Source organism: Tasmannia lanceolata, unplaced genomic scaffold, assembly GCF_043159265.1.
Source record: "Tasmannia lanceolata isolate RefF3 unplaced genomic scaffold, GAP_Taslan_0.1 ptg000015l, whole genome shotgun sequence".
NCBI lineage: Eukaryota > Viridiplantae > Streptophyta > Magnoliopsida > Canellales > Winteraceae > Tasmannia > Tasmannia lanceolata.
Window position 1 is genome coordinate 44,545,721 of NW_027518692.1, and position 27,896 is coordinate 44,573,616.

The 27,896-nt window shown below is 40.2% G+C and overlaps 2 protein-coding genes across 2 annotated transcripts; both read left to right on the forward strand.

Moving 5' to 3' along the window:
- The first annotated feature begins 11 nt into the window (after window positions 1–11).
- LOC143847495 (homeobox-DDT domain protein RLT2-like) lies at window positions 12–27,891 on the forward strand. The gene is made up of 18 exons (XM_077356343.1): window positions 12–574; window positions 874–1,299; window positions 5,639–5,721; window positions 7,409–7,936; window positions 8,023–8,112; window positions 8,195–8,359; window positions 8,445–8,667; window positions 8,807–8,907; window positions 9,314–9,400; window positions 9,500–9,652; window positions 9,761–9,916; window positions 10,238–10,447; window positions 10,527–11,249; window positions 11,343–11,900; window positions 13,177–13,815; window positions 13,984–14,088; window positions 26,145–26,408; window positions 26,952–27,891. The coding sequence occupies exons 1-18, from the start codon at window positions 460–462 to the stop codon at window positions 27,780–27,782; spliced, it is 5,457 nt and encodes a 1,818-aa protein (XP_077212458.1). The 5' UTR covers window positions 12–459; the 3' UTR covers window positions 27,783–27,891.
- Window positions 17,022–20,223, forward strand: LOC143847496 (uncharacterized). The gene is made up of 2 exons (XM_077356344.1): window positions 17,022–19,153; window positions 19,255–20,223. The coding sequence occupies exons 1-2, from the start codon at window positions 17,574–17,576 to the stop codon at window positions 19,868–19,870; spliced, it is 2,196 nt and encodes a 731-aa protein (XP_077212459.1). The 5' UTR covers window positions 17,022–17,573; the 3' UTR covers window positions 19,871–20,223.
- Window positions 27,892–27,896: the final 5 nt, after the last annotated feature.

The window sequence follows — 27,896 nt, forward strand, 5'->3', positions numbered from 1 at the left end:
AACCAATGGAAAACAACAACAGAAAAAAGAGATTCTTGGGTCGTTCTTCCGAATTCAAGGCATCTCTCTCTATCTTAAGCTTAGTAACCCTCTCTCTTTCTCTCACACGCACAAAAACAAATAAAAATTACAACCTCACGTAACGTAAACATTTTCGGAAGAAAGTTTCACAAAGAGCAAAGATGGAAGCTAGCAACAACTGTTACAATCTCTTTTATTTTTCTATTTCCTCACAATTCCAATCCTTCTCACCTCTTATTATTATTACTCCTCTCAAGTCTTTGTATTATTATTATTTTTATTCTCTCATTCCTCGCCAAATCTCACCGCACATCTTCGCCTTTTTCCAACCCTAACTCTTCTTTCCCTTTACAACACAAATCGCATCCCACAAACCCTAATTTTCCTCTTCGCCTCCTTCTTTTCTCTTCATTTTCTAAGGTTGGAATTAGGGTTTCAATGGAGGCCGACGAAGGAGAGAAGAAACAGCCTCCTGAAGGAGAAAAATCCACCAAGAGGAAGAGGAAGATGAAGACCCCTTCTCAATTAGAGCTTCTCGAGAAAACCTATGCTGGTTCGTGAAACTCGTGTGATTCTTGAGAAAATCTATTCGTTTGAAATTCGTGAAATTTGTGTGATTTTTTTTTTCTATGTTGATTTGGTGATTTTTTTCCCTGCGATTCTTGAGAAAACGTATTTCCGTAACTTTTTATGATTTTTTAATGTTGATTTGGTGGTTTTGTTTTCCTTTCTCTTCTTTTTTGTTCTCTGCTCTGATTTGTGGAGGCATATATCTCGGTTTTTGGATTTTTTATGTTGATGTGATGATTTTTTGTTCCTCTTTTTTTCTTCTCTATCCTCTGTTTTGATCAGTGGAGGCATACCCCTCTGAAACCCTAAGGGCAGAGCTTTCGGTGAACCTAGGGCTTGCGGATCGCGAATTGCAGATGTGGTTTTGTCACAGGCGGCTGAAAGACCGGAAGGTCACGCCTGCGAAGAGGCCGAGGAAGGGGACGGTGACGGCTTTAGACGAGGCCATGATGGGTGACCAGGTGAATGATGGTGGGTCAGGTTCAGGTTCGAGCGCTTTTGGTCATAGTGATGCTCGGAAGGTTGCCATGAGAATTGGAGGTGATCTGCCGATGATGAAGAGGTATTATGAGCCTCCACAGTCAATATCGGAGTTGCGGGCAATTGCCTTTGTGGAGTCACAGTTGGGGGAGGCATTGAGGGAAGATGGGCCAATTCTCGGTATGGAGTTTGATCCTTTGCCTCCGGATGCATTTGGGGCGCCGCTAGGTATGACAATTTTTTCTTCTTTTCACTGGCTTTAATGCTTTTTTTTGTGTAATTTTGTCTGCATTAAGAAGTCAATTGCTGCCATTTGGTTCTGATTTTTCTAAGTATTTGGAATAAAATTACTGTTTTTCAGTGACTAGCTAGCGTATCAAGTTCTCTATACATTTCTTTGTCATTGGATTGTAGCTGTATGCTCTTGCCATTTGTTGCATATTTATGGTATTTTTTTCCTGCTTAGGAACATAACAAAAATTGCTCAAGTGTACTGTTCTTGACATCTTTGCACGATCATTGAGAGCAACGTGCCTCTCTAGATCACTGAAGATCATATATGATTGATATTATTAAGACCGTAATTTGGAACTTGGAAGCCACAGCTTGTTGAGGTTGATACATGGGATTAAATTCACCTCCATGTGTTGTATTTTGTATGGTTGCTGTGGGGACTGGGGAGCACGCGTGGAGTTCTATTTTGTGTTTCTCAATACGAACTGATCTGATGACATGGAGGGTTTCAAATAGGCTGATGATAAATGCTGCCCTCTGTTTTAACTTTTAAACATGACCACCCTCTTTAGTATATTTATAACCATTTTTCTTGAGTTGTTGATGCTAGCGTTACGAGTCCGATCTTGACGTAGATGCGACAAATGCTAATGAAGAATCAATAGAAAATCTGATGGTATCGTGGACCACGGAAGGCCACAAAGGAGGGAAAGAGGGTGGGAGGGCAGACACCCCGGTATTGCGGAGGGTCATGCCGAGACAATGTCAAGCTCAAAGGGGATGCAAGCAGTACGTGGGCCTTTGGATGGCTAGTAGGCCCGAAGTCACGATGCAATCGTCATGCCTGATGCACAGTTACGAAGATGAATCTGATTGATTACTTTTTGATCCCTTCCCAGATTTAAAGGTTCTAACATTTTCTTAATAAAAACCACTGCTCATACTATGAGCATAATATGATGGCACTATGTATCTTCTTTTCCTTTTGATTTTATTCATTCTTGCATGCTACGGGTTGCCTTTGAACCATTCTTCCACTACAAGAGTGGTTTCGGACCCTGTTGTAGATCTTTCGGTGGTTATCTTATCTTTAGGACGGTTCCAATGGAACCTTTCAGGTAGCCTTATGTTAGAAGTCCGCCTTTCTCTGGTCGATGAGATGAGTTGTTTGAAACACCACGCGCAGGCAACACCAGTCAAATGATGGTAAGGCCATGTTTGTCACGGAGTCAGCCAATGCTAAGGGACAATAAGTGAGGTACAAAGTTATCTGCGATTGTGGTGGGAGGAGCTTCAATTCAGTCCCTATAATACCATATTGTCTTCCATCTGATACGTTTTTGTAGGGCTCTTTTGGTAGTGCATTTTTAAGAGGTCCTTGCAGACTTCTTGAGTGGATTTGAAACAGTTTTCTTCCTTCTCTTCAATGTTTATTTTCTCTACTACATTTGTCCAGTTTGTTGGATAAATCCACACACACCCCAACATCACAAAGCTTGTGCGACCTTAACAATTTAACCCAAAGGCTTGTGAGGACAAGTAATGGATGGCTGTATAGTTCCACATTCAACAAGCAAAAACCCCTCCAAACCATTAGGATTGTTGGATCAATTTGAATTTGGGTAATGTCCCATCCATGATGAGGATTTTCGGATGAACATCTTGGATCTTGTACATGTGTGCCATGTATACAACGATGGTTTCATTGATATGAAACAGTAGAAGGAAATTGTTTTGCATTAGATACTTTCCCATAATTTTTACTAAAAATATTATAAAAGAATAAACCACTTAACCATCTTGGATTCTGAAATTAGATTAACATAAAAATTATCAGTTTATGAAATATTGCATATTAGTCTGTATGTTACAAAATTAGGCTAGGTATGCTGGTATTATAAAGAGAATTTTGAGAAGCTTCTCCAGTATAATTGTGCATGCTTTTTGTGGCATTAGAGTACCTTCGCGTCTCTTCTCTTTGAGCATAAAATATGTAGCCTTTTCTTGGAGGTAAGATTGAAGGCAATAAAAAAACCATTATTGATTTCTGTAGATATTACCATTAAAAAAAATAAATTCTGTAGATATTCGGGGCCGTTGAACCAGAGGGATGCAACCAATGCAAAAGCGCCTCCTCTCTTGACTGGGGTTCGCTTAGTTAAGACAAGAGACTTAGAGCATCCTATTGTTTAAGACTTGAAGGTGATTCATTGGATGTGTTCTGATGTATGAACAAGGGAGCAGACTATCCTTGGAGATGTGTAGATGCAATTAAAGAGATTCTTGACAGAGTGGAGATATGTAAATATTGAGGCCGAGTGGCCGACCCATTAGTGTGGTCCAGTGTCAATAGAAGTGTCTTGTTAGAGGAGATTCTTATTGTGGATTTTCTTGATATCTTTGGAAAATCTGTCGAGTACTCACATTGAATCTCTCCTCTAAGATCTCATTATAACCAATTTTCTATGCTATGGCCTTTCATCAACGATCTTCACTTCAGTCATGAATTCATTTGAAGAGTTTGTAAGAATTTTGGTTACTTGTTTTTCTTAGAAAAAATTAAGGTGTCACATTTTATTTATTCTCTCACCAAAAAAGCGTAACAAAATTTTCAAGATGCATTATTCAGTGGATGGGTGCGGGTTTTATTTAGATTTATCCTTTGTTTTGCTGGGGAATATTTTTTTTTGAATGGTTGCTGGGAAATTTTTATTTTATTTTTTTGCTGGGAAATATGTTCTTGTTCTTTTTTCTGTTTTTGTTTTCTAATATTTTTCTTGAATGGTTGCTGGGAAATTTTTATTTTATTTTTTTGCTGGGAAATATGCTCTTGTTCTTTTTTCTGTTTTTGTTTTCTTTTTGTTGTTTTCATCCTCAGTCCATTTTTTTGTCTGTAAAAGGTCCTTTAAACTGCCATTAAAAAAAATGGCCTTTACACTTGGCTGTGAGAATTCAATTTTTGATTGCTGATATAGAACAGGATGTTATGATCAAATAGGTAACACGTATGCTTTCTATTTTCTCTTGACTGGTAAAAATGATAGTTACTTCGGAACTATGATTTAGCAGACACTTCGAATTTATTGGTGACACACATGTTGTGCCGTGTTTGACACGACACACGTCTCCACATGTGTCAACACTCTTTTGGACACTTTTAAATGTACTGCTAGAAGTGTTAGAGTTAATGTGGGCATGCGGACACGTTTTTGTACAATGTCGTGTGACATTATGTTTTATTATGGAATATTGTGTTTATCTCGTTTATCATTAGCTCTTCTTTTATTATAAACTCTTCTTTTAGCTCTTCTTTAACTAGTATTTGTTATTATACCCCCTCCCCTAAGCAAACTCTTGTCCCAATTCTATATTCATTAGGGATTTGCTAGCGTCCATCGCAGAAGGCATTTCGCGGATGGGCTGTTGCATGTGAAAGCAGCCACACAGGCTCACTTTTCTGCAGATTTTGTCTTCATTCATGTGGTGGCTGCTCTCACATGCAACATCCCATCCGCGAAATGGCTTTTGCGATGGACGCTAGCAAATCCCTATTCATTATATCCTATTGGTCTCTCTTTCTCGCTGTATATTGGAGATGGAAGAGAACTAGATTCAATTGATGAATATGTTATTATTTGATTATCTCATTGTTGTTTTAGATTATAATTGATTAATTCTAAGATTTATTAGTTTCTTAAATGAATAACATATTTATATTGTTACAAATTATAATCGTAATCAATAATTTTATATGTATGTGTCACCATTTCTATATGTTTAGATGTTGCCATGTCAGATAACTTGGATCCATGTCGAAAGGAAACTCGACACACAAATCTTTATCCACAAATCATGATTATATATTCTTTATATTATAGTCTTGTCCCGGTTTCTAAACTTTGGGGGTTTGTCGTGTCCAACACTCCGTGTCCATGTCGACATGCGACACTCGTGTTCGTTTCCACAAATCATAGCTTAGGAACTTGTATTTTTTCATGTATACAGATGCTAACACTGCTTGGCATAAAAATAAAGAAAACTTCATAAAGACTTGGTACATAATTCTCATGCCTTTCTCGTTAATGGCACTTGGCTACTATCTAAACTTGGTCCAGTAATTGCTATGAAACTTACATGGATCTTCTTTTATGTCTCCAATTGATTTGCTGTTGGACTGTCATACAAGTACACTGAGTCTTGCATTTTATTGCTGTGCAGACAAGTAATTTATTTAGTTGAGTTTAAATTATGTCCTTTGGCTAAGCTATGTGATATTGGTGGCTGCTGGCTTTCTCTCTATTTCTACTCTCTCATTTTTTGTCACTCTGTGCAGAAGCAATAATGGGGCAGCAAAACCAAGCAGGCCGGCCTTATGAAAGCAAAGTATTTGAGAGACAAGATGCAAACTCTATCAAAGTTGGTTATTTATTTCTGTGTTCAGAATATTGCTGTTTGTTCAGCCTCCAATGGCATGCCACTAGTTAGATATTTGAAATTCACTAAGGGCCCGTTTGGATACCTCAGATTTTGTATTTGGATTTGGAATTGAGTTTTGAATACAAAATGAATAGAGCTGCCACCTCATGTTGAGGGAGACAGAGAGAGGGAAGGGAGTACTTCCTATTGGAGGGGAGAGGTTGAGGAGCAAAGAGGGTGAAGGAAACTACCCGTGGATTTCCAATTACTTATTTCCACAGCATATTTGGAAATCTGATTTTTTTCATTGTCAGTTGCTGATTTGGAAATCCAAGGATTTGATCCGGATCCAAATCACAACACAAAAAGGGCTGGAATGTGAGAAATCCAAATCAAAATCTTCTCAGCATCCAAACGGGCCCTAAGAGCTCGATAATATCTTCAGAGTTCATTTTCAGTGCATATGTATAGAAATCTTATGTTATCACCTTTTACTCATTTGGATCCACTGACACAATAAGTAGGTTACGTTTGTTTCAGTCTTAATTGTATATCTAGCTTTTGTATTTCCTTCTTTACAAGCCTTTATAGTTATTACCTGCCACCAGCATTCGTCATATTGCCTGCAACTTATATTCTTTGCACTCTCATGAGATGATTTGATGTGTGCAGTGCACCATTGCTATTTTTAATTGTGTTTGAGTGGCAACAAAAAGGATTTTGCTAAGCATAAGAAAAAGACTACATCATTAAGATGAAACAAGATGCCTCGTAAAACCAAACAGAAATAAGCAAAACAGTCCCCACTTATAAAGGAACGGCTTGCCCAACTTAAAGAAACCATTACTATATGGAATTCATAGCACAGTTTTAACAGATATTGAAAAGCAGTACACCGGTGTCTCTCATCATTGTCTAGTTCTTCACTTTGGGTTGCACATTTTCTGTGATCGTATGGGAGGTCGGCTTGACATGCAGGGAGCTTCATCTAATATGATTTTTGGGGCGCATGGGATTAGTTTGGATCCGTAGAGGCTTGCTGCATATACTGATGAGATTTTTGATATGTTTATTTTTCTCATATCCCGAGGAGTGCTAACAACCTTGCTGACAAGTTGGCCAACACGGGAGTGACTTGATTTCAGATGTAATCTGGACCCTTGTTGCCTTAATGAATTGCCTTTATAATCTCTTTTGTTTAGCAAATTTTATTATCTTCATAAAAAGAGATGGGAAAAAAAACATTTCATGTTCATTTCCCATGATGCTTCCCACATGGACCGGAACAAAGTTTAGCATAGAGCTTGTGCCCACCTTCTTTTGCTCTTGGCATGGTGTCTTGTAGATTCCCATATAACACTGTTAGCCGTCTTTGCTCACATTGTTGCCATTTTTCTGTTTCTTTGTTGGGATTTACAGTGTGTTGGACCTTTGATTATTTAGTGATTCTTTTTCTCAGGCTACCATAATTGCCACACTTTAGGACACCATACTTGTGATCTTTCAATTTTCTTTCTTTAATTTTCCACTAAAAAAAGAAGAAAAAAAGGATCTTTCTCGAACTGGTGAGCAACATTGATTGTGACATTTTACGTATGATTGATATGATGGTTCGAGTTCTTTTTTTTTTAAAGTGTCTAATTTTCTCATAATTGTGATTTATCTTATCCTGGTATCTGGTTTGCAGACATCATCAATCTTGCCCAATCTGGAACCTTATTTTGCACCAAGTTTGTCTGTTGGGAAAAGAAAGCAAAATATTGGAAGTGTTCATGTCGTTCATTCTCAATCTGGTGCAAGAGCTCTACATGAATATCAGTTTCTTCCTGAGCAGCCAATCAGATCTGAGACTTACGAAAGAGTTGCCCCATCTCACTTTTACGACTCTTCAGTTGATCCTTCAAGTGCCAAAGCTTCCCCATTGTCTACTGGAGAACCATTTCTGCATGGAAACGAACAGATGGCCACAGGTTATGGTGTCCAAGGTCAGCTGTCAAGTATTAGTCTTTTGTCTCAACAAGGCAGGCAAGGCCGTGCCTTTTCTTCAGGTTCAACAGAGTATGACAGTGTTCGACTCAAGAATTCCTTTATGAACATTGGAAGTGATGCTCAGTTAGTTGCTCACCCAGACATTGGACTAGAGAGTCCATTTGTATCATCGGACAGGCGAGTTGGTCATGATGAAGATGCTTCTCTGATGGAGAGAAAGCAAAAGGTATCCGTATTATTTCAGAACAAAATCTATTCTTTTAACCTAAGATTTTAATTGTCGTTTATAGAAATATTTTTAAGCACATGCAGAATGAAGAAGCAAGAATAGCAAAGGAAGTTGAAGCCCATGAAAAGCGGATTAGGAAAGAGCTCGAAAAACAAGATATTTTAAGGAGAAAGGTGCATCTCGTGTCTCTCTAACTCTTTGTTTTCTATGCTTTGCATTGATTCCAAACTGATGTTTGAAATTCTGTATCTCAAGAGAGAGGAGCAATTGCGTAGAGAAATGGAGAAACATGACCGTGAAAGAAAGAAGGAAGAGGAGAGGTTGATGCGTGAAAAGCAACGAGAGGACGAGAGATTTCAACGGGAGCAAAAGCGTGAAAATGAGCGAAGGGAGAGGTTTCTGCAGAAAGAATCTCTGAGAGTAAGAAGAGCACCACAACATACTACAGTGATAGAAAATGTCTTTTTAAGGGTTACTGGTCATTATTTTTGCCTTCTGAATTCAGGCTGAGAAAGTCAGGCAGAAAGAAGAATTGCGACTTGAGAAGGAGGCAGCGAGACTCAAGGCTGCTAATGAGAGGGCTACTGCTCGTAGAATTGCTAGAGAATCTATGGAGCTTATTGAAGATGAACGCTTAGAACTTATGGAGTTGGCTGCGTCAAGCAAAGGACTACGCTCAATTGTTTCCCTTGATAGTGTCACTTTGGAGCAGCTCGAGTTATTTAGAGGTACGTGTTGCATATCTGTATTTGGTTGCGATCATTATGTAGTCTTTCTGATGAGCTTGCATGTCTTGCTGATGCATATCTACATTCTGAAAATTCTTGTTTTCTGATCAGCCGCTATAACAAGGTTTTTGTGCTTCAGATATGTTGAGCACATTTCCTCCCAAGTCAGTTCAGTTAAGAAGGCCTTTTGCAGTTCAGCCTTGGTCTGATTCTGAGGAGAACATTGGAAACCTTCTGATGGTATCCTTGTTTATCTTTCATGATACTTTTTGTTGGTTACTCACATTTGTGTAAATGTTGAGGAAGTCATGCATATACCATTAGAAGCTGAAATTCCGACAATATTCAAACTAATAATGATGCAAATATGTATCTGTCTGATAGTGCTGACAAAATTGCATCTAAATTACTGGATCTATTATTTTTTTGTTAATTTTATCTGTACATTGGGGACTTAGTTTATAGTTCCATCATGGTTTCAGTATCTCATGTGCTCATGAGAGGGCAGATTCTCTCTCTCTCTCTCTCTCTCTCTCTCTCTCTCTCTCTTTTCCCATCTGCTTGTAAGACATCAGGTCTCACTTAAACCCGTGCGCTAGTTACTACTTTTTGGGGCAAACCTCTGAGGATTTTAATTGAATTTCAGGTTTGGAGGTTTTTAATTACATTTACCGATGTTCTTGGGCTTTGGCCATTTACTCTCGATGAGTTTGTTCAAGCTTTGCATGATTATGTGAGTTCTTCATCAAATCTGCATTCTAATTGTTACAAACTTCAGTCCAGATTTCTGTATCCATCAATTTTGGTATTCAAACTGCTCCTACGATTTTAGGATCCAAGGTTGTTGGGTGAGATACATGTTGCTCTTCTGAAATCCGTCATCAAAGACATTGAAGATGTCGCAAGGACACCCTCTATTGGATTGGGAGCCAACCAAAATTGTGCTGCTAATCCTGGAGGTGGGCACCCACAGATTGTTGAGGGGGTATGTTGTATTCTAAAGCTGCATGCTGCTCATCGATTGATTTATTTTTGTTCTACATTCTGTTTCCTGTCTGGATCCCTTATGCTCAAAGTTTATTTTCTTTTCCAGGCTTATGCATGGGGTTTTGATATACGCAGCTGGCAGCACAACTTGAATCCTTTGACTTGGCCTGAAATATTACGACAATTTGCCCTTTCTGCAGGATTTGGGCCACAATTGAAGAAAAGAAGTGTTGAACGGGCATATTACCGTGATGACAATGAGGTGTGTTCCTTTTTGCATTTGAAGGACATCATATTGTTCTGCACCTTTTGCTAATGCTGCTTCATGTTGACTTTCAATGATGCATCCCACACATTTTCATTTTACTTTGCTAGAGCTTTTCACTTACCGCATTTTCTTTTTTCTAAACCCCTCGCTTTTCCCGCTTTCGCTTCCCGCATCGCTTCCCACTCTGCTAACTATGGTTTTTTTCCTCTCTCTGTTCCAAACTACTTCCCATAATCCCATTAAAATTCTACTGCCATCTGTATGCTTATGCCATTTTGCGATCACATGGGTAGGCTAACTTTCTTGTGGATGCAGGGTCAGGATGGTGAAGATATAATTTCTACTTTACGGAATGGTGCAGCCGCTGAAAGTGCTGCTGCTGTGATGCAAGAAAAGGGTTTCTCTCACCATCGTAGATCCAGGCATCGCTTGACTCCGGGAACAGTCAAATTTGCAGCTTTTCATGTTCTGTCTCTCGAGGGAAGCAAGGGGTTAACGATATTACAAGTTGCAGACAAAATTCAGGTAGTTCACATTAATGTTACATTGCCTTATTCACTTTCTCTGAGCTGTTACACTGATTCTCTATTTATTTCATTGTAAGAAATCTGGACTTCGGAACCTTAGAACGAGCAAGACACCAGAGGCATCTATTGCTGCTGCGCTGTCAAGGGATGCTACCCTTTTTGAAAGAACAGCCCCCTCAACATACTGTGTGCGTCCTGCTTTCCGGAAGGATCCTGCTGACGCCGATGCAATACTTTCTGCTGCCAGGGAGAAAATACAGATATTTGAAAGTGGGCTTTCAGATTCGGAAGGGGCTGAAAAGAACACAGAATATGCCAACGATGTTGAAAGAGATGGAGATTCTGAAGATGATCCTGAAATTGATGATGTAGGAATAATGGGAAATCCAAACAAGGAGGTGCTCTGTTCAAGTAAAATAAAAATTGCTCAATCAGCAGCTTGCTCACGAAGTGAGAAAGGGGAGACGGTCTATGATGAAGTTGAAGAAACTCCACAAAGTAGGCTGGGTGGCATGGGGAAGACTTTCGCTCCATTTCCGTTGGAATGTTCCAAAGATGCTTGCAGTTCAGCAGTCATCAACACTCAGACTCAGTCCCCTGATGTTGTTGGAAACTGTCATGGGACAAGTACTTCCGATCAAGAGGGGACAGAGATTGATGAAAGCAACTCTGGTGAACTATGGGTTCAGGGGCTGATGGAAGGAGAATATTCTGATCTTACTGTTGAGGAGCGTCTTAATGCCCTTGCTGCTTTAATTGGTTTGGCCATTGAAGGAAACTCGATCCGTGTGATCCTTGAGGTAATCTTTTGATTGATATTGGTCTTTTTTTCAAACACATTGTCTGATTGATTCCATTTTGGCATCTGTAACCTTAATGGATGGCTTCTGCAGGAACGCTTGGAAGCAGCAAATGCCCTTAAAAAACAAATGTGGGCTGAGACACAACTGGATAAAAGACGCATGAAAGAAGAGTACGTAACAAAGTTGCAACATTCAGCTTTTACAGGGATCAAGACTGAGACAAACCTGCCTAGTGCGGCAGTAGAGGGCAGTCAAAGCCCATTGCTTGGTCTGGATAACAAGAATAGTGACGAATCCCTGAACCCAGCAACCAAGCATGAAATTCTTGATCCCCTCAATGTCCAGGATTATCTTAATAACGTACCTTCTGAGAGGAACTTGTTAGCGCAAGAGTTTTCTACAGCTCCAGATAATTCCCCGTTTCAACAATATGGATGCACGGCAGAAAAGTCTCGTTCACAGTTAAAATCTTATATTGGTCACAGGGCAGAAGAGATGTATGTATACAGGTCTCTGCCTCTAGGTCAGGATCGCAGGCGTAATCGTTACTGGCAGTTTGTTACATCTTCTTCTAGAAGTGATCCTGGTTCCGGAAGGATCTTTTTTGAGTCCCAAGATGGTTGCTGGAGGCTTATAGACTCAGAGGAGGTAGTTAATATCAAACTTTCATAATATTTTTCCTTATTTACATGTATCTTAATATAGTTGAAATAATGCTTCAAAAATGAATATTCTGCATCTTTTGGATTTATTATACGAGAAAAATGGCACGCACTATGTGCAAACATTATTCATATGAAAAAGAAGTGCTTTTATGACTGATTTTTATGTGGTAAAAAAGAGTATTTAATAGTTGCAAAGAAATTTACATCAGTAAGGTATTTGATAGTTGTAGAAAAATTTACATGTATAAATTATTTAATAGCTATATAGAAAATTACATTTATGAGGCATTTAATGGTGAGGAAGACTTTGCATTTATAAGGTTCTAAATAACTTCGGGGGCCACCCAAGTTTCTCTTTAAGTGGTGTAGATCTGGGCAGCAACCATCTCTTCACGATTGCGAGTAAGTGCAATGTCATAGGGCAATAGCTGGGGAACCAAATATAATTGTTTGCCAGTATATGTAGTTGGATTTCACTTGTCTTTTCCCTATACAGTGTGGTTTTGTATGAAGTAATTTGGTTCTAAAATTCCAAGAATATCTCAACTAACTCGAAGCCCTGGAAACATCTACCAGCATATGGTTTCAACTTTTGTTTTCCAAGTGTTCTTTTGATGTTACCAGGTGCCTGTTATCACATTTCGTTTCTGTTGAGATGGTTCATATGTATTTATTTTTGTTCTTATCCAGCCGTGTTTGTATGAATTATACTGCACATAATAAGATAAAATTTATGTCAACAGGATAGCATTTTCAGTACATTCTTATTTTTATTTTACTCAGTCTGCTATATGAATTGCTAGAACAGGAAAACATGATCTGTTCTTACTGTTGATACGTGTTACACAGGTAGGGTACTATATTGCTGCTAACTGCGGATACCTTGAAAGTTGAAATAGATTAGAAGTTAGCGAAACCCATCTAGTATAAGGGAAAAGGAATGTTTTGTGGCATTGATTTCTAAGTTCTAATTGTTTTAATGGTGTTATAATACTTGCTCTTTTTAAGAAGCCAGCATCCCAGGCTGTTAACCTAAGCATCTGTAGACATATGTGAAGTGTCGAGTGAAGTTTTTTTTTGTCAAAAGATATCATGTTGCCTTTGCCTTATTATACATCTATTTGTAGAACTTTGTGGTCGATGGTCTTCATATTGGAGGTTTTTTCTCTCTCGCTTTCTTCAACTTGATGCTATCTTAATTTCATTCAATACATTGTGAGTTCATTGCTTATTCATTACCTAATTTATTGTACATGCAGGCATTTGATGCCCTTTTAGCTTCTTTGGATACACGTGGCATTAGGGAATCCCATTTATATTCGATGATGCAAAAAATAGAGATGTCTTTCAGAGAAACTATCAGAAGGAACTTCCTCGGCACCAACACTTTGGACCCAACTGGTGTTCCCCATAAAGTAGAAGCTTCTGAAATGGCTTGCAGTCCAGACTGCACAATGGGCATTGACAGCCCTATCAGTACAGTGTGTGGTCTCAATTCTGATGCACTGGAGCACTCAGCATCGTTCAGAATTGAGCTCGGGAGGAATGAAAGTGAGAAGAGTGCTGCTTTGAAGAGATACCAAGATTTACAGAAATGGTTATGGAAAGAATGTTTTAATCCTTCTATATTATGTGCCATGAAATATGGAAAAATAAGATGCTCTGAGCTGCTGGCTAATTGTGACTTCTGCCATGATTTATACCTTTTCAAGGACAAGCACTGCCCTTCTTGCCATATGACATTTGAAACCATTCATAATTTTGATGTGAATTTTCCTGAACATGTGGTTCAATGTGAAGAGAAGCTAAAGGTGAATTCTGATGGGAACTTCCATGGTACTAATTCTTCCCTTCCTGTGAGGATCCGATTGCTTAAGGCACAATTGTCTTTAATTGAGGTGGGAGGGAAAATACTTTTTATTGATCTATCAAGTGTTTTCTTTGTATGTGTGGTTATTATGTTTTAGTTGTCCATTACAGTTGTCTTTTCTTACTATATTTGTTTATTTGTAAAATGTTCAAACTTCTAATTGATCTAGACTACATTTGTACTCATTAAATTTCAGGCTTCCATCCCACCAGATGCTCTTCAACCTTTTTGGACAGAGGTATATCGCAAACGCTGGGGTGTAAAGTTGCACTCTTCATCATCGGCAGAAGATATTTTTCAGGTTTTCATAATTTTTTATTTTTTTAGTAGTTGCTTTATCTTAATTTTTCTTGGCTCTCCAATATTGCTTAAACAATGAACTATGCTATTCCTTTTTCTTTTTTGTATGTTTTCTTTTCTTGTTTATTCTGATTTCTAAATATGTGAGATGTATTCAACTATTGTCGTTAACTATGTTGAGAATAACTTGAAATGTGTCTTACAACAAGGACCTCATATTAATTCAAAGGTTGTCATATATTTGTTTGTTTACGTTCATGTACTTAAGGGTTAGACTGTTGATGTAGTTTGGCTTGTTTCTCTGTGACCTTTGGCCTTTGGGGGTGCGTGTATGCTCTCCTGATATCCTCTAAATCTGTTCCATATAAATACTGAAAACGAGGTTCCATGCTAGTAGATGTATAAATTTCCAGATACTTTGTATCGCCTCTTTGATTTTACACGATAGAGAGATGGAAGGATCTCAAACGGAACAAAAGGCTCATGCCTTCATGAGAACACTAAGCACTTGGCTCAAAAGAAATTAGTGTGGCTCAAGCACAATGTCAATTCATGAGTGCCGATAGTTATTCGTGAAACCTACTCTTGACCTTCCTCTTTATAGCAAGCAAAGATAAACACGTTGTCGTCATGAATGAGTTGCAACCAGATGCGGAGTAATAGTATCTTTGAGGACTTGCATTGTAGAACCTAACTTCTTTGGCAACATCTGAGAGGTTGGTAGAGGTCACAAAAAGGGTGTATGAGAGAAGTCTAAGACCCACGATATTGAAGGTGGAGGAAGAAAGAAATAAAGTCACAAGGACAAATCGAGAAAGTGGCTGTAGACACCCCATTTTGACCGAACCCTAATAAGCTCAGTTAGGATAGATACCCTATCAAACTAGTGTTTTAGTGTCCCAAATTTGTTCCTACAATAGGTTAGAGTCTTATTTAGGTCCCCATAAAATTTCATCCGAATCGTCCCGGTTTGCCTAGTAACCGAATAAAGTTTGTAGTGTAGTGTAGTGCAGGAATAAGGGTGGCAATTTAGCCAGAAAATGGGGGTGGGCAGGGACCTGGAAAGCTAGTTCAAATTTACTGCGGTGGGCTGTCCAGGAAGATATATGGGTGTGCAGATTAATGTGTAGCATAATTATGGGGTGCATTATCCAGGAGCAGGGCAGTTTGGTAAATAAGGAAGTTTCTTTTCTTCCTTTTCAAGTTTTGTTTAAAGCATAATCTAGATTAATGAAGGTTTAGGGTTAAGGTTAGTTGGAAAAAATCATAGGAAGCTTCCAAGCTTCCTAGGTGGTTAGAATTCCTTTGATCCCAACCCTTAAACCAAAAAGCTGATTTGAAAGGCTAGGATCAAAAGGAGGGAAATATATTTTTTCAGAAAATTTCCCCTCTCCATTATTACTTGGGCCCCCTTTTTATCAAAGAGTTAGTTACAAAATACATTTGGGGGCTGTCTGGAGCAAGAATAGAGGGTGCGAATATATCATTTCCTTTTTCTACTTGGGCCACCCTTTGTAGCTAAAAAGAGTAGTCATAAAAATGCACTAAGGGTGGGTGTCCTTTGAAACAAAAGGGGGGCGGGGAATATATCATTCCCATTTTCTTTAAAGCCCAAATCGATTAGGGTTTGCAGGGGGGAACTCCTCATTTTTGGGCGAAAATTAAAGAGAGAGAGGGAGAGAGAGAGAGAGAGACCAAAACCATTTTCTTCTTCATACCACCTCCAATCATCTTCTCCACCACCCTCGCCACCATCGTCTCCACCATTCGTCTTCATCACCACCTCCTATGAAGCACGGGTACTCTCTCGGGGGTCCCGTACCCGTACCCCACACGTATGGGGTGCGGGTACGTCCCGGGTGCGCACCCCTCATTTAAAAAAAAAAAAACAAATTTTTCTGTTTTGGGTGCGTGTCGGGTGCGTCGTGGGTGCGCACCCACGCGTGCCCGACACGTTTGGGTGGGTTTTAATTAAAAAGGGGGGTGTTTCAGCTACTTAAGGGGGTGGCTTTATAACATATTGGGGGGGGGGGTGTTGTTTAGAAAACAAATAAAAGGTAAAAAAAACCGTCGATTTATACCCAAATCTCTCCCTCTCTCCCTCTCTCCCTCTCTCAAAACCCTACCTAAACCCATCTTCTCCGGTGAGCTCCCTCCACTCCGACGAGGTCTCTCCACTCCGGCGAATCCCTCCCTCCGACGGCCATTAAAGCCTTAAAGGTAACCCTCTCTCTCTCTCTCTCTCTCTCTGTGATTCTCTCTCTCTCTCCCCGTGCTCTCTCTCTCAGCCTCTATCTCTCTCTCTGTAACTCTCTCTCTCAGCCTCTCTCTCTCTATTTCCCTCTCTCTGTGCCTCTATCTCTCTCTCTCTCTCTCAGCCTCTCAGCCTCTCTCCTCTCTGTGTTTCTCTCTCTCTCTGTATCTCTTTCTCTCTCTGTTTTTTTTTTTTTGGATTTGTCAATCGATTTTGATCCAAAACAGATTATCGGGCCTGTTTGTTTTGGATTTTCACCACATTTTTTGGATTTTGTCAATCGATTTGAGTCCAAAACAGATTATTGGGCCCTGTTGTTTTGGATTTTGAGAACATTTTTTGGATTTTGTCAATCGATTTTGAGTCCAAAACAGATTATTGGGCCCTGTTTGTTTTGGATTTTGATGGAACATTTTTTGGATTTTGTCATTTTGTCAATCGATTTTGAGTCCAAAACAGATTATTGGGCCCTGTTTGTTTTGGATTTTGAAAACAGATTGTGAATCCAAAGCAGATTTTTGGACTCACAATCTGTTGAATCTAATTTTGAGTCCAAGAATCAGCTTCGGACTCACAATCTGTTCTCAAAATCCAAATATGATTTTTGATTGCAATACATGTTGGCTGTTGAGAGTCCAAAACTGAGTTTTGGGTGCAATACCTGTTGGCTGTTGAGAGTCCAAAACTGATTTTTGGGTGCAATACCTATTGGCTGTTGGTTGTTGGCTGTTGGTTGTTGGCTGTTGAGAGTCCAAAACTGATTTTTGGGTGCAATACCTGTTGGCTTTTGAGAGTCCAAAACAGATTTTTGGGTGCAATACCTGTTGGCTGTTGAGAGTTTAAAACTTATTTTTGGGTGCAAATACCTGTTGTCTGTTACTCTGTTGAGACTCCAAAACTGATTTTTGGATGCAATACGCCAATACCTGTTGAGACTTGAGACTTGAGAGTCTAAAATTGCTTCATTATAAATTTATAATTGCATTGCATTGGATTGCCATTTGCCATTTGCCATTTGCCACTTGCCTTTTGAATTTACATGGGTATGTTTGGTTGTGTATACAATTGTTTAATTTACATGGGTATGTTTGGTTGTGTATACAAATTTACAATTGGTGTTGCCTTGTAACCTTGTTTGTTTCAATTTGTGTAATTGAGAATTAGAGTCCCTTGTTTTGTTGGGTTGCAACGTTGCGTATTAAAATTGTTTTTGTTGTTTAATAGATTTTAGAATGTCTTCATCCGGTGCTAGTAGCGCCGCCCAAGCCGCACATACGTCTTCTACTGATGAAGATTTGTCGAAGCCTTTATGGAAGCATGTCTCTAGATTTGATAAAGATCCTAAGGGTGGAGGGAATGTGAGGTGGCAATGCAATTTTTGCAGTAAGAGTTTCAGTAGCTCCTACACAAGGGTTAGGGCGCACTTGTTGAAGATAGCGGGACAAGGAATCGGACCATGTCCTAAAGTGAAAGCAAGTGATCTACTTGCACTGCAAAGGTTTGAGGAAGAATGCAAAGAGATTATGAAGCAAAATGCTCCCAAGAAAGTGTCATTGCTGCCATCGTCGAGTACTGGATCATTGGGTTGCACAAGTATGTTTGTGGCTCCAAGTTATGATTTGAAGAAGAGAAAGACAAGTGGAAATGTGAGTGCACTTGAAAAAGCTTTCAACATGGCGGCCCGTGATCAACTACATGCCGAGATTGCTAGGATGTTTTACTCCGGTGGCTTGCCCTTTCACCTAGCAAGAAACCCTTACTATGCTAGTTCCTACACTTTTGCCGCCAACAATGCACTTTCGGGGTATTTGCCTCCGGGGTACAACTTGCTTAGGACAACTCTACTTCAAAGAGAGAGGGCTAATATTGATAGGTTGTTGCAACCTATTAGAGACACGTGGAAGGAGAAAGGCGTGAGCATTGTTAGTGATGGATGGAGCGACTCACAGAGGAGGCCTCTCATTAACTTCATGGCGGTATCGGAAGGTAGAGCTATGTTTCTTAAGGCGATAGATTGTTCGGGGGAGACAAAAGACAAGCATTTCATTGCTAACTTATTGAAGGAAGTCATTAATGAGGTTGGACATGATAAGGTTGTCCAGGTAGTTACCGATAATGCTCCAGATTGCAAGGCGGCCGGACAACTTGTTGAAGCTCAATTTCCTTCCATATTTTGGACCCCGTGTGTGGTGCACACACTCAATCTTGCTTTGAAGAACATTTGTGCGGCAAAGAATGTGGAAGTAAATCAAATTGCCTATGGAGAATGTAATTGGATCTCGGATATTGCGGGAGATGTCATGCTAGTGAAGAATTTCATCATGAATCATTCGATGAGATTGGCCATATTCAACGACTTCAATAGCTTGAAGTTGCTTTCCGTTGCCGAGACTCGCTTTGCGAGTGTTATTGTGATACTTAAGAGATTTAAACTCTTAAAGCAAGGTCTACAATCGATGGTGATTAGTGACAAATGGAATTGCTATCGAGATGATGACGTAGGAAAAGCAAAGTTTGTGAAAGAGAAGGTGTTGGATGACATTTGGTGGGATTCTATCGATTATATACTCTCTTTTACATCTCCTATGTATGACATGCTAAGAGAGTGTGACACGGATAAGCCTTGTCTTCATTTGGTTTATGATATGTGGGACACGATGATTGAGAAAGTGAAGACGGCAATCTATAAGAAGGAAGCAAAGAGAAAAGAAGAAGAGTCTAGCTTTTATGAAGTGGTGCAAGAAATTCTTTTTGATCGTTGGAACAAGAGCAACACTTCGCTTCATTGCTTGGCTCATTCATTGAATCCAAGGTTAGGTGACTTCAAATTTTATTTAGATTAATAGTTATGTTCATTGTGAACTTTATTTCCACTTTTAACATGAAACTAAATTATTTTTTCTATTCTTGAAGGTATTACAGCGAAGAATGGCTTAGTGCCGGTTCAAATCGTGTTCCTCCACATAAGGATACAGAGATTTATGCAGAGAGGGTAAAGTGCCTCAAAAGGTACTTTCCCAATTCAGCAGATCGCACGAAGGCTAATGTGGAGTTTGCCCACTTCTCTATGAAGTCTGGATTATTCAACGACGTTGATTCCATCAATGACCGAGCTACTTTAGAGCCTCATGATTGGTGGGCTGTCCACGGTACGTGTGCTCCTATGCTTCAAAGCTTAGCTTTGAAGCTTCTTATGCAGCCTTCGTCTTCATCTTGTGCCGAGAGGAATTTGAGCACTTACTCCTTTGTGCATTCTTTGATAAGGAACAAGATAACTCCACAACGGGCCCAGGACTTGGTTTTTGTTCATAGTAATCTTCTTCTATCAAGACGATCTCCACAGTATGCACAGGGAGAGACGAGGATGTGGGACATAGGTGGAGATTCATTTGACTCTTTTGAGGATGTTGGGGTGCTTGAAGTTGCTAGCCTTTCACTCGATGAGCCGGATTTGGAAGCCGTTGTTTTTACCGATAATGTAGATGATGATATTGGAGATGAGGTGACGGACATTGTATCTAATGAATGATGCGATCGTAACATCTTGTACTTAAAGTTGGAACTTATGAAATATGGAGTAATATTAGATTTTGCTATTTTGGTGATGTTAATTGTAATTTGATTGTTCTTTAATTGTTTTTAATTTTTATAAATATATAATAAAATAATAAAAATTATTATTATATTTAACGTACCTGAACGTACCCGCACCCGGGTTTTTTGGAAAATCACGTACCCGCGTACCCGTGTCGTGTCGTACCCGTACCCGTGCTTCTTAGACCACCTCCATCTTCTACACCCATACTCCGGCAAACTCACGGCCATTGAATCCCGTCATCTTTGGCACCACATTCTTCGACGAGATCCCTGCAATCCAACCACCATTCGATCACCAAAACCATTTTCTTCTTCATACCACCTCCGATCATCTTCTCCACCACCCTCGCCACCATCGTCTCCACCATTCGTCTTCATCACCACCTCCATCTTCTACACCCATACTCCGGCAAACTCACGGCCATTGAATCCCGTCATCTTTGGCACCACATTCTCCGACGAGATCCCTGCAATCCAACCACCATTCGATCATCATTTCTCAACAGATCTTTGTTCTTATTTCCCAAACCCACTTCAAAGCCCACATTTAGCTACCATCCCTTTCAACCACTACCACCATCTTCCTCATCTACCACCCCATCATCAGACCCTAACCCATTTCGTTAACCCCAACCCAGATTCGACCACCCCTACTTCCAATTTTCAGCCTTTACCTAGCCACCATTCAAACCCTCTCCACCATCTTCTCCGATCCAACCTCATCTCCATTACCACTCCTTTCAAGCTATTCCCAGATTTTTAAAACCCAAACCCACTTGGATTTTCTCTCTAACAGCCCCAAAGCCCATTCGTTGCAGAGAGAGAAGAGAAGGAGCCACCTCGGCATCATCTTCTCCGACCTTAAATCCGACCCCATCTTCTTCCCTTCCCTCCTCCACCTTCTCAGCCACCAACACCACCATAAGCCACCACCATCATCTCCATTTTTACAAACCCCTATCCTCATCTAACCCATCTCCAGATCCTGTCTCTGCAAAAAAAATGAAAACGAAATGGGTTTCAAAGATTTAGGATCTGGAGATGGGTTAGATGAGGATAAGGGTTTGTAACAGTGGAGATGATGGTGTTGGTGGCTGAGAAGGTGGAGGAGGGAAGGGAAGAAGATGGGGTCGGATTTGAGGTCGGAGAAGATGATGCCGAGGTGGCTCCATCTCTTCTGTCTCTGCAACGAATGGGCTTTGGGGCTGTTAGAGAGAAAATCCAAGTGGGTTTGGGTTTTAAAAATCCGGGAATAGCTTGAAAGGAGTGGTAATGGAGATGAGGTTGGATCGGAGAAGATGGTGGAGAGGGTTTGAATGGTGGCTAGGTAATGGCTGAAAATTGGGAGTAGGGGTGGTCGAATCTGGGTTGGGGTTAACGAAATGGGTTAGGGTCTGATGATGGGGTGATAGATGAGGAAGATGGTGGTAGTGGCTGAAAGTCATGGTAGCTAAATGTGGGTTTTGAAGTGGGTTTGGGAAATAAGAATAAAGATTTGTTGAGAAATGATGATCGAATGGTGGTTGGATTGCAGGGATCTCGCCGGAGAATGTGATGCCAAAGATGATTGGATTCAATGGCCGTGAGTTTGCCGGAGTATGGGTGTATAAGATGGAGGTGGTGATGAAGACGAATGGTGGAGATGATGGTGGCGAGGGTGGTGGAGAAGATGATCGGAGGTGGTATGAAGTAGAAAATGGCTGTCGTCTGTCTCTAATTTTCGCCCAAAAATGAGGAGCTCCCCCTGCAAACCCTAATCGATTTGGGCTTTAAAGAAAATGGGAAATGATATATTCGCCGCCACCCCTTTTGTTTCAAAGGACAGCCACCCTTAGTGCATTTTTATGACTACTCTTTTTAGCTACAAAGGGTGGCCCAAGTAGAAAAAGGAAATGATATATTCGCACCCTCTATTCTTCCTCCAGACAGCCACCAAATGTATTTTGTAACTAACTCTTTCATAAAAGGGGGCCCGGGTAATAATGGAGAGGGGAAATTTTCTGAAAAATATCTTTCCCTCCTTTTGATCCTAGCCCTTCAAATCAGCTTTTTGGTTTTAGGGTTGGGATCAAAGAAATTCTAACCACCTAAGAAGCTTCCAAGGAAGCTTTCTAGGATTTTCTCCAACTAACCTTAACCCTAAACCCTTCATTAATCTATATTAGACTTTAAACAAAACTTGAAAAGGAAGAAAAGAATCTTCCCTATTTACCAAACTGCCCTGCTCCTGGATAATGCACCTCCTAATTATGCTACACATTAATCTGCACACACATATATCTTCATGGACAGCCCACCGCAGTAAATTTGAACTAGCTTTCCAGGTCCCAGCACCCCCCCTTTCTGGCTAAATTGCCACCCTTATTTCTACACTACACTACGAACTTTATTCGCTTACTAGGCAAACAGCGACGGATTCAGATGAAATATATGGGGACCTAAATAAGTCCCTAACCTATTGTAGGAACAAATTTGGGACACTAAAACACTAGTTTGATAGAGTTTCTATCCTAACTGAGCTTATTAGGGTTTGGTGGGGTGTCTACAGATGCCCCTCTTTGGCAGAGCGTGTGCAACATGCGAATGCCAAAGCTGGACAGACAACACATTTTGATTTACCCGAAAACAAAGTAAAGCGGCTTTTTTGGGTTTTCGATTCTAGCAGAGTATTCACAAAAAGCAACACAATGAAATGACGCTACAAGACTCAAAGAGTGTAAGCAAAAGGGAGATAACCTCTCACTGACCCTTAACTCGGCAATCATGACATCTCAATGAAATAGCCTCTGTCTAATACTCACGACTCAACTATCTAAACCAAAACGCAAGGACTCTATTAAAGCAAGCAAACACAAAACACAAACATACTCTTTTATCTTTAAAATAAGGTTTTATGAAAGCGAACATAATGAAATCACTCAAAGAATGTAAACCATATCATTCGCACATGTACAAACCAATTTACTCAAACTGATACAAACCAGCCTTACAATTAACTAAAACCCCCAAGGAGGAGTTCACCTTCATTGAAGCCGTGACGAAGGAAGGAATATGCAAAGAGAAGACTCTTGGCGCAAAAGTGTTGATGGGGGAAAATGATTGGACATTTGGGGTGTCCAAGGCAATTTGAGCTTCCAATGGAAGATCAATATTCTCGACAAAGCAAGAATCATTTAAGGATCAAAGGAGATAGTTTGGTAGAGGCGCGATCAGTACATCAACAAAATTGGAGAGCATTGTCATGCACTAAGCGTTGGTCCTACTTGAACGACTTATATAAGCTAAGGAAGAGGTTCTAACTGAGCTTCATAGAGTATAACTTGTTGGGAAATTCTAGAGAAGCTTAGTCGTAAAAGAGTATGGATACTTAGAAAATGCTAGAGAAATCACAACTATTCCTTTATTCCAGAGTTGGAGAGATTCTAGTAACAGTTTGAGTTTTTCTTTGTACGTAGATGTTGTGATTGATGTGAAGGGGCCTGAAAGTTCAAGAATGTTCTTGAAGTCATTAAATTGCTACCACATGGCACAATGCACACCATATGTGTAAGGGCCAAAGGCCTATAAATAGGTGAGAGCTCCACAGTTGGAGATCTATGTCAGGAATTTGTGGCATTCTCGTTGTAGTATACATGCATTTTTTCATGCTATATAATTCAAAGGGGTTGAATATAGAGCCCTGGGTTTGAGCCTCAGATTTCAGATTCAACAACAAAGGTTTTAGATTCAAGAAACACAATTATATTGACAAATTTCAGATCCAAGATGTCAAGATCAAGGACCTACAACCAAGAATCAAGTTTTGAGAATAACGGACGAGTATGGAAACCAACGCTTAGAGGATAACAAAAGAATTGAAAAACGTTCCGGGAAAAGGAAGGGGGAAAGGAAAGAACAAAAATGAAGAGAATATTTAGGGTCTGTTCAGTTGCGCAGCGGAAACGGAAATGACGTGGCAGTAGGAAAAGAACAGGAAAAGAATCAGCTAAGAAAAGCTGGAGGTGTGTGCATTCAGTTGCCAGGAAAGGGAAAAGTTAAAATAAGCATACCCTAAACCCTACAAACCATAAATCAAAAAACTTTTGCAAAAAAAAAAAAAAAAAAAACACTCTGAAGAAGATCAAGCATCTTTTCAAAAAAAGAAAGAAAATGAAACAGGAAAGGGAGAAAATACCCCATATATGAAACTGATGTGAAAACCCCTAAAAAATAACGATAAATCCCCATTAAAATGTGCATGAAACCCATCCTTTTTTCCCATCTGAAACTGATGAGAAAACCCCTAAAAAATGGCGATAAAACACCATTAAAACGTGCATTAAACCATTAAAAAATGTGGAAACAAAACGCCATTAACAATGGTGAAAAAACCCCACACCTTCGTCCAGAATGAGTGAATCCAAAAACGAAAATAAAAATAAAAAACAGAAACAGAAACGAGTACTTTAGAGAGAGAGAGAGAGAGAGAGAGAGAGAGAGAGAGAGAGAGAGGATCTGTGAAGGGGATCTTACCTTGCTAGGGTTAGGGCTGGAGGAGGAGGCCTGGCTGAGAGAGAGAGAGAGAGAGAGAGAGAGAGGGCTGGAGAAGGAGACGTTCTTTTTGTAGAGCATTTTTTTCGTTTTTGCGACTACATTCCCGATGGGCATGTTTCCTTCGGAATCGTACTCAAATCCGATACAAATTGACGGACTTCAAAGCGGGGAAAGTGGGTGGACACGTCATATTTTTCGGATTCCACGTGGGTCGCAGCGATTTCCGAATCCGTGCAACAAAACAATCTTTTTTTGTGCATTTCTGCAGAAACGGTGCGCTTTTCCATTTCCTTTCCGCCAAAACGGCGCAACTGAACAGACCCTTAAAGGAATTAAAAACGTATAGAAAGGAATAAGGGTTACCAAAGGAATCCACCTAGGAAAGACCACACCCTTTATCGAATGTATTCACTTGGAAAGCATGTGCCATGAATTCACACAATAAAGAAGAGACTTCAAAGCTTTCAAAATTTTCATTCATCAATCGTGATCTGCTTTTACAAGCCAAACCCTTTATATAACGTAAATGAAAAGAAAATCAAAGATCCTAATTGAAACAGACATCTAGCCCCCCACCCCCACCCCCACCCCTCTCTCCCAAATCGACAGTTTTACCCCTATTGCGAATGACTAATGGGACTTGATGCTCCCCATCAATTTTTTTTCTAAGCATTTCTTTTGTACTCTTGTGAAGGTCTAGTGTTCTTTCTTGTGTTAGTCACTTTGCACTCAGCTAGCTCACTTGTCTTACACTGAGATGGGGTAATGTTGGAGCATGGAGCCAGTCTTTTAACTACACTCTCCTAACCAGTCTTCGTATTTCCAAAGTGAATCTCTTGGGTTCGACTGTAGGAATGATATCTTGACTTACTGACCAAAGGGAAGGAAAGAATTCTTCTTCTGACTGCCTTTCCTCTTCATTCAATGTGACCTACTTCGACCGCTAAGCCTCGCTTATGCACCAAGAAAGATCTTCATAGGAAAGCTATGTTACGCACCAACGACGGCCCCTTTTCTTTACCTTTCCTGTCCCCTATACTTCAGTCCTTTGCTGGCTCGAAGCAGCGAGTGAAGTGACTAAACGAGCCATGTTCCTATAAGGAGTGACCATGTTTTCTTCCCTTCCACTGACCTTTAGAGATAGGGGCGAGCAGCAAGCGAACTTCACTCAAGACTAATAAGGGCGTGATAGGCCTGACTACGTTTAGGGGCCTTACCTGACTACGTTTAGGGGGCAAAAAGAACATTGTTCTTATGCATCAAAGCCTAAGCTGAGTCCTTGAAGATTGGCTGATATTTCTCCTGCAACTAGAGGCTTGGCACATTCCTAGGGGCACTATCAAGATGGGCTAGCAAGGCAGGGAATTGATAGAGAAACCTTATGTATTGGTAGCTTGTGGCTGCTGTGATATTGTAATTCTATCTTTGTTTTTAGGGTTTTGTGGGATTATCTCGGCCCTTTCTGCTTTGTACCATCCTCTTTTAAATATCCTTTTTTTAAATGATCCTCTTTTAAATATCAATTATCTTTCAAAATTAGTGATGCCAAGCTAGTGTGGTGCTTGTTAGCTCAGTTTTAGTTTGCTATACTTATAAGCTTGTTTAAATAAAATAATTAGCAGTTGTATTAACTCAAAAGATTAGATGATATATAGTTGTAATTGTCGTTGCAGCTCCTGACTCTGTTGGAAGGTGCTGTTAAACGTGACTGTTTGTCTTCAAATTTTGAGACAACCAAGGAACTTATGGGTTCCTCTACACTGGAGTGTGCTGTTGATTATTCTTCTCTTCCCGAAACGGTTCCTGTGCTCCCATGGGTACCATCAACCACAGCTGCCGTGGCATTAAGGCTTCTGGAAGTTGATTCATCCATTATTTACATGCTGCACAAGAAGGTGGTGGAGTCTCAAAAAGGCAGGGAAGCTGGAGAGTTCATTGTGAGTATTGCTGGAAACTTTAGATAACTGCTCTGAGTTTAAAAACAGATTTTAGCTTAAACAAGGTGGGAAAAAATAGATGTGCTGATTTTTCTGAAATTTCCAAATTGTTTTGTTTTACATTTCATATTTGCACAGTTGCAGACAGTTTTCTCATTTCCATAAGAATAACAAGTGCACTTTTGCACTGAAAACTTCACTGTTTTCACCAAACCCAAGTAAGGTAGGATGTACTTACAAAAAAAGTGCGCTTATTATCTAATATATCGTAACTGAGTTCACTCATGAATTTTGTATTGGGATTTGGGACTCTGCACTCAATCCATTGACAACCAAGTTGAGTTCATCACTGAACCTTTGAATTTGAGAGTTCTTTCAATGTCATTTTTCCATTTTTAAGCAGAAGTGTACTTAAAAAGTTTTGGGTTTGTTTGTCTTTTCTGAATCTTTCTGGCTGTTCTTGGATCAGAGTTTGTTTTTTTACTTAGCTGCCTTTTAATGGTCTGTGTATGATGGAATATGCTCATCTTCTTCTATTCACAGAAAGTACCATCTAGATATGCTGTTGTTAAGAATATCCAAGAGCTGGAACCTGCTGAAACTCCAGAGCAACCCGAATATCAGCATGAAGATAACTGGGCTGCTGATCCTGGGAGCAGTGGACGTAGCTTGGCACGTGGTCGAGGTGGTCGCAGTCGGGGACGTGGCCGCAGTCGTGGTGGAAGGCGGCAAAGAGGAAGTCTTAGCTTAAGAGTAGGATCTCTCAAGGAAAATTCTGGGAATAGCACAAAGCCTGTGCAGAGGCAGGGACAGAAAAGTCAGACACGTGGACGAGGCCGTAGGCGTGGTCGCCGCACAGTCAGGGGAAGATGGAGACCACAGAATAATAAGGTGGTAAAAAAGGTGACACAGTTAGGGTCATTTGATTTCAATGGTAGAGGTGGGGCCAAGCAGATCAACAGCAGGGAATTGCCGAGAAGGGAGGAATTGGATGGTGAAGAAAGTGGGAAGATGTATGTGGATGAAAACAGTGCAGGGCCATCTGATTCCGATGACGCTGCTCAAACATCAGCTGATGAGTACGATGATCAGGGAATGGACTATAACATTATTTATAATGGAGAGCCAGCTGGCTTAAGGGAAGACAGCGAGGAGGATCTCAGGGAAGGTGATGGGGATGGGGATGAGGAAGAAGACGGGAATGGAGATGAGGAAGGGGAAGAAGATGAGGCTGAGGAAGATGAAGGGAGGGATGTGGATGGGTTTCGATTTATGGATGAAGATGATGATAGAATTGAGCATGGAGATGGAGAAGGGAATGGGGATGAGGAGGATGAAGTCACAGCATCCTCCTCTTCAGAATACAGTGATTAGGAAATTGTAGTAATCTTCAGTGTAGAAGGAAAAATAAAACTCGTTGTAATAGAAGCAACGTCAAAATCATGTTGGTTTTCCATTGTTTTATAGATGGATTCACTTGTAAGGGGA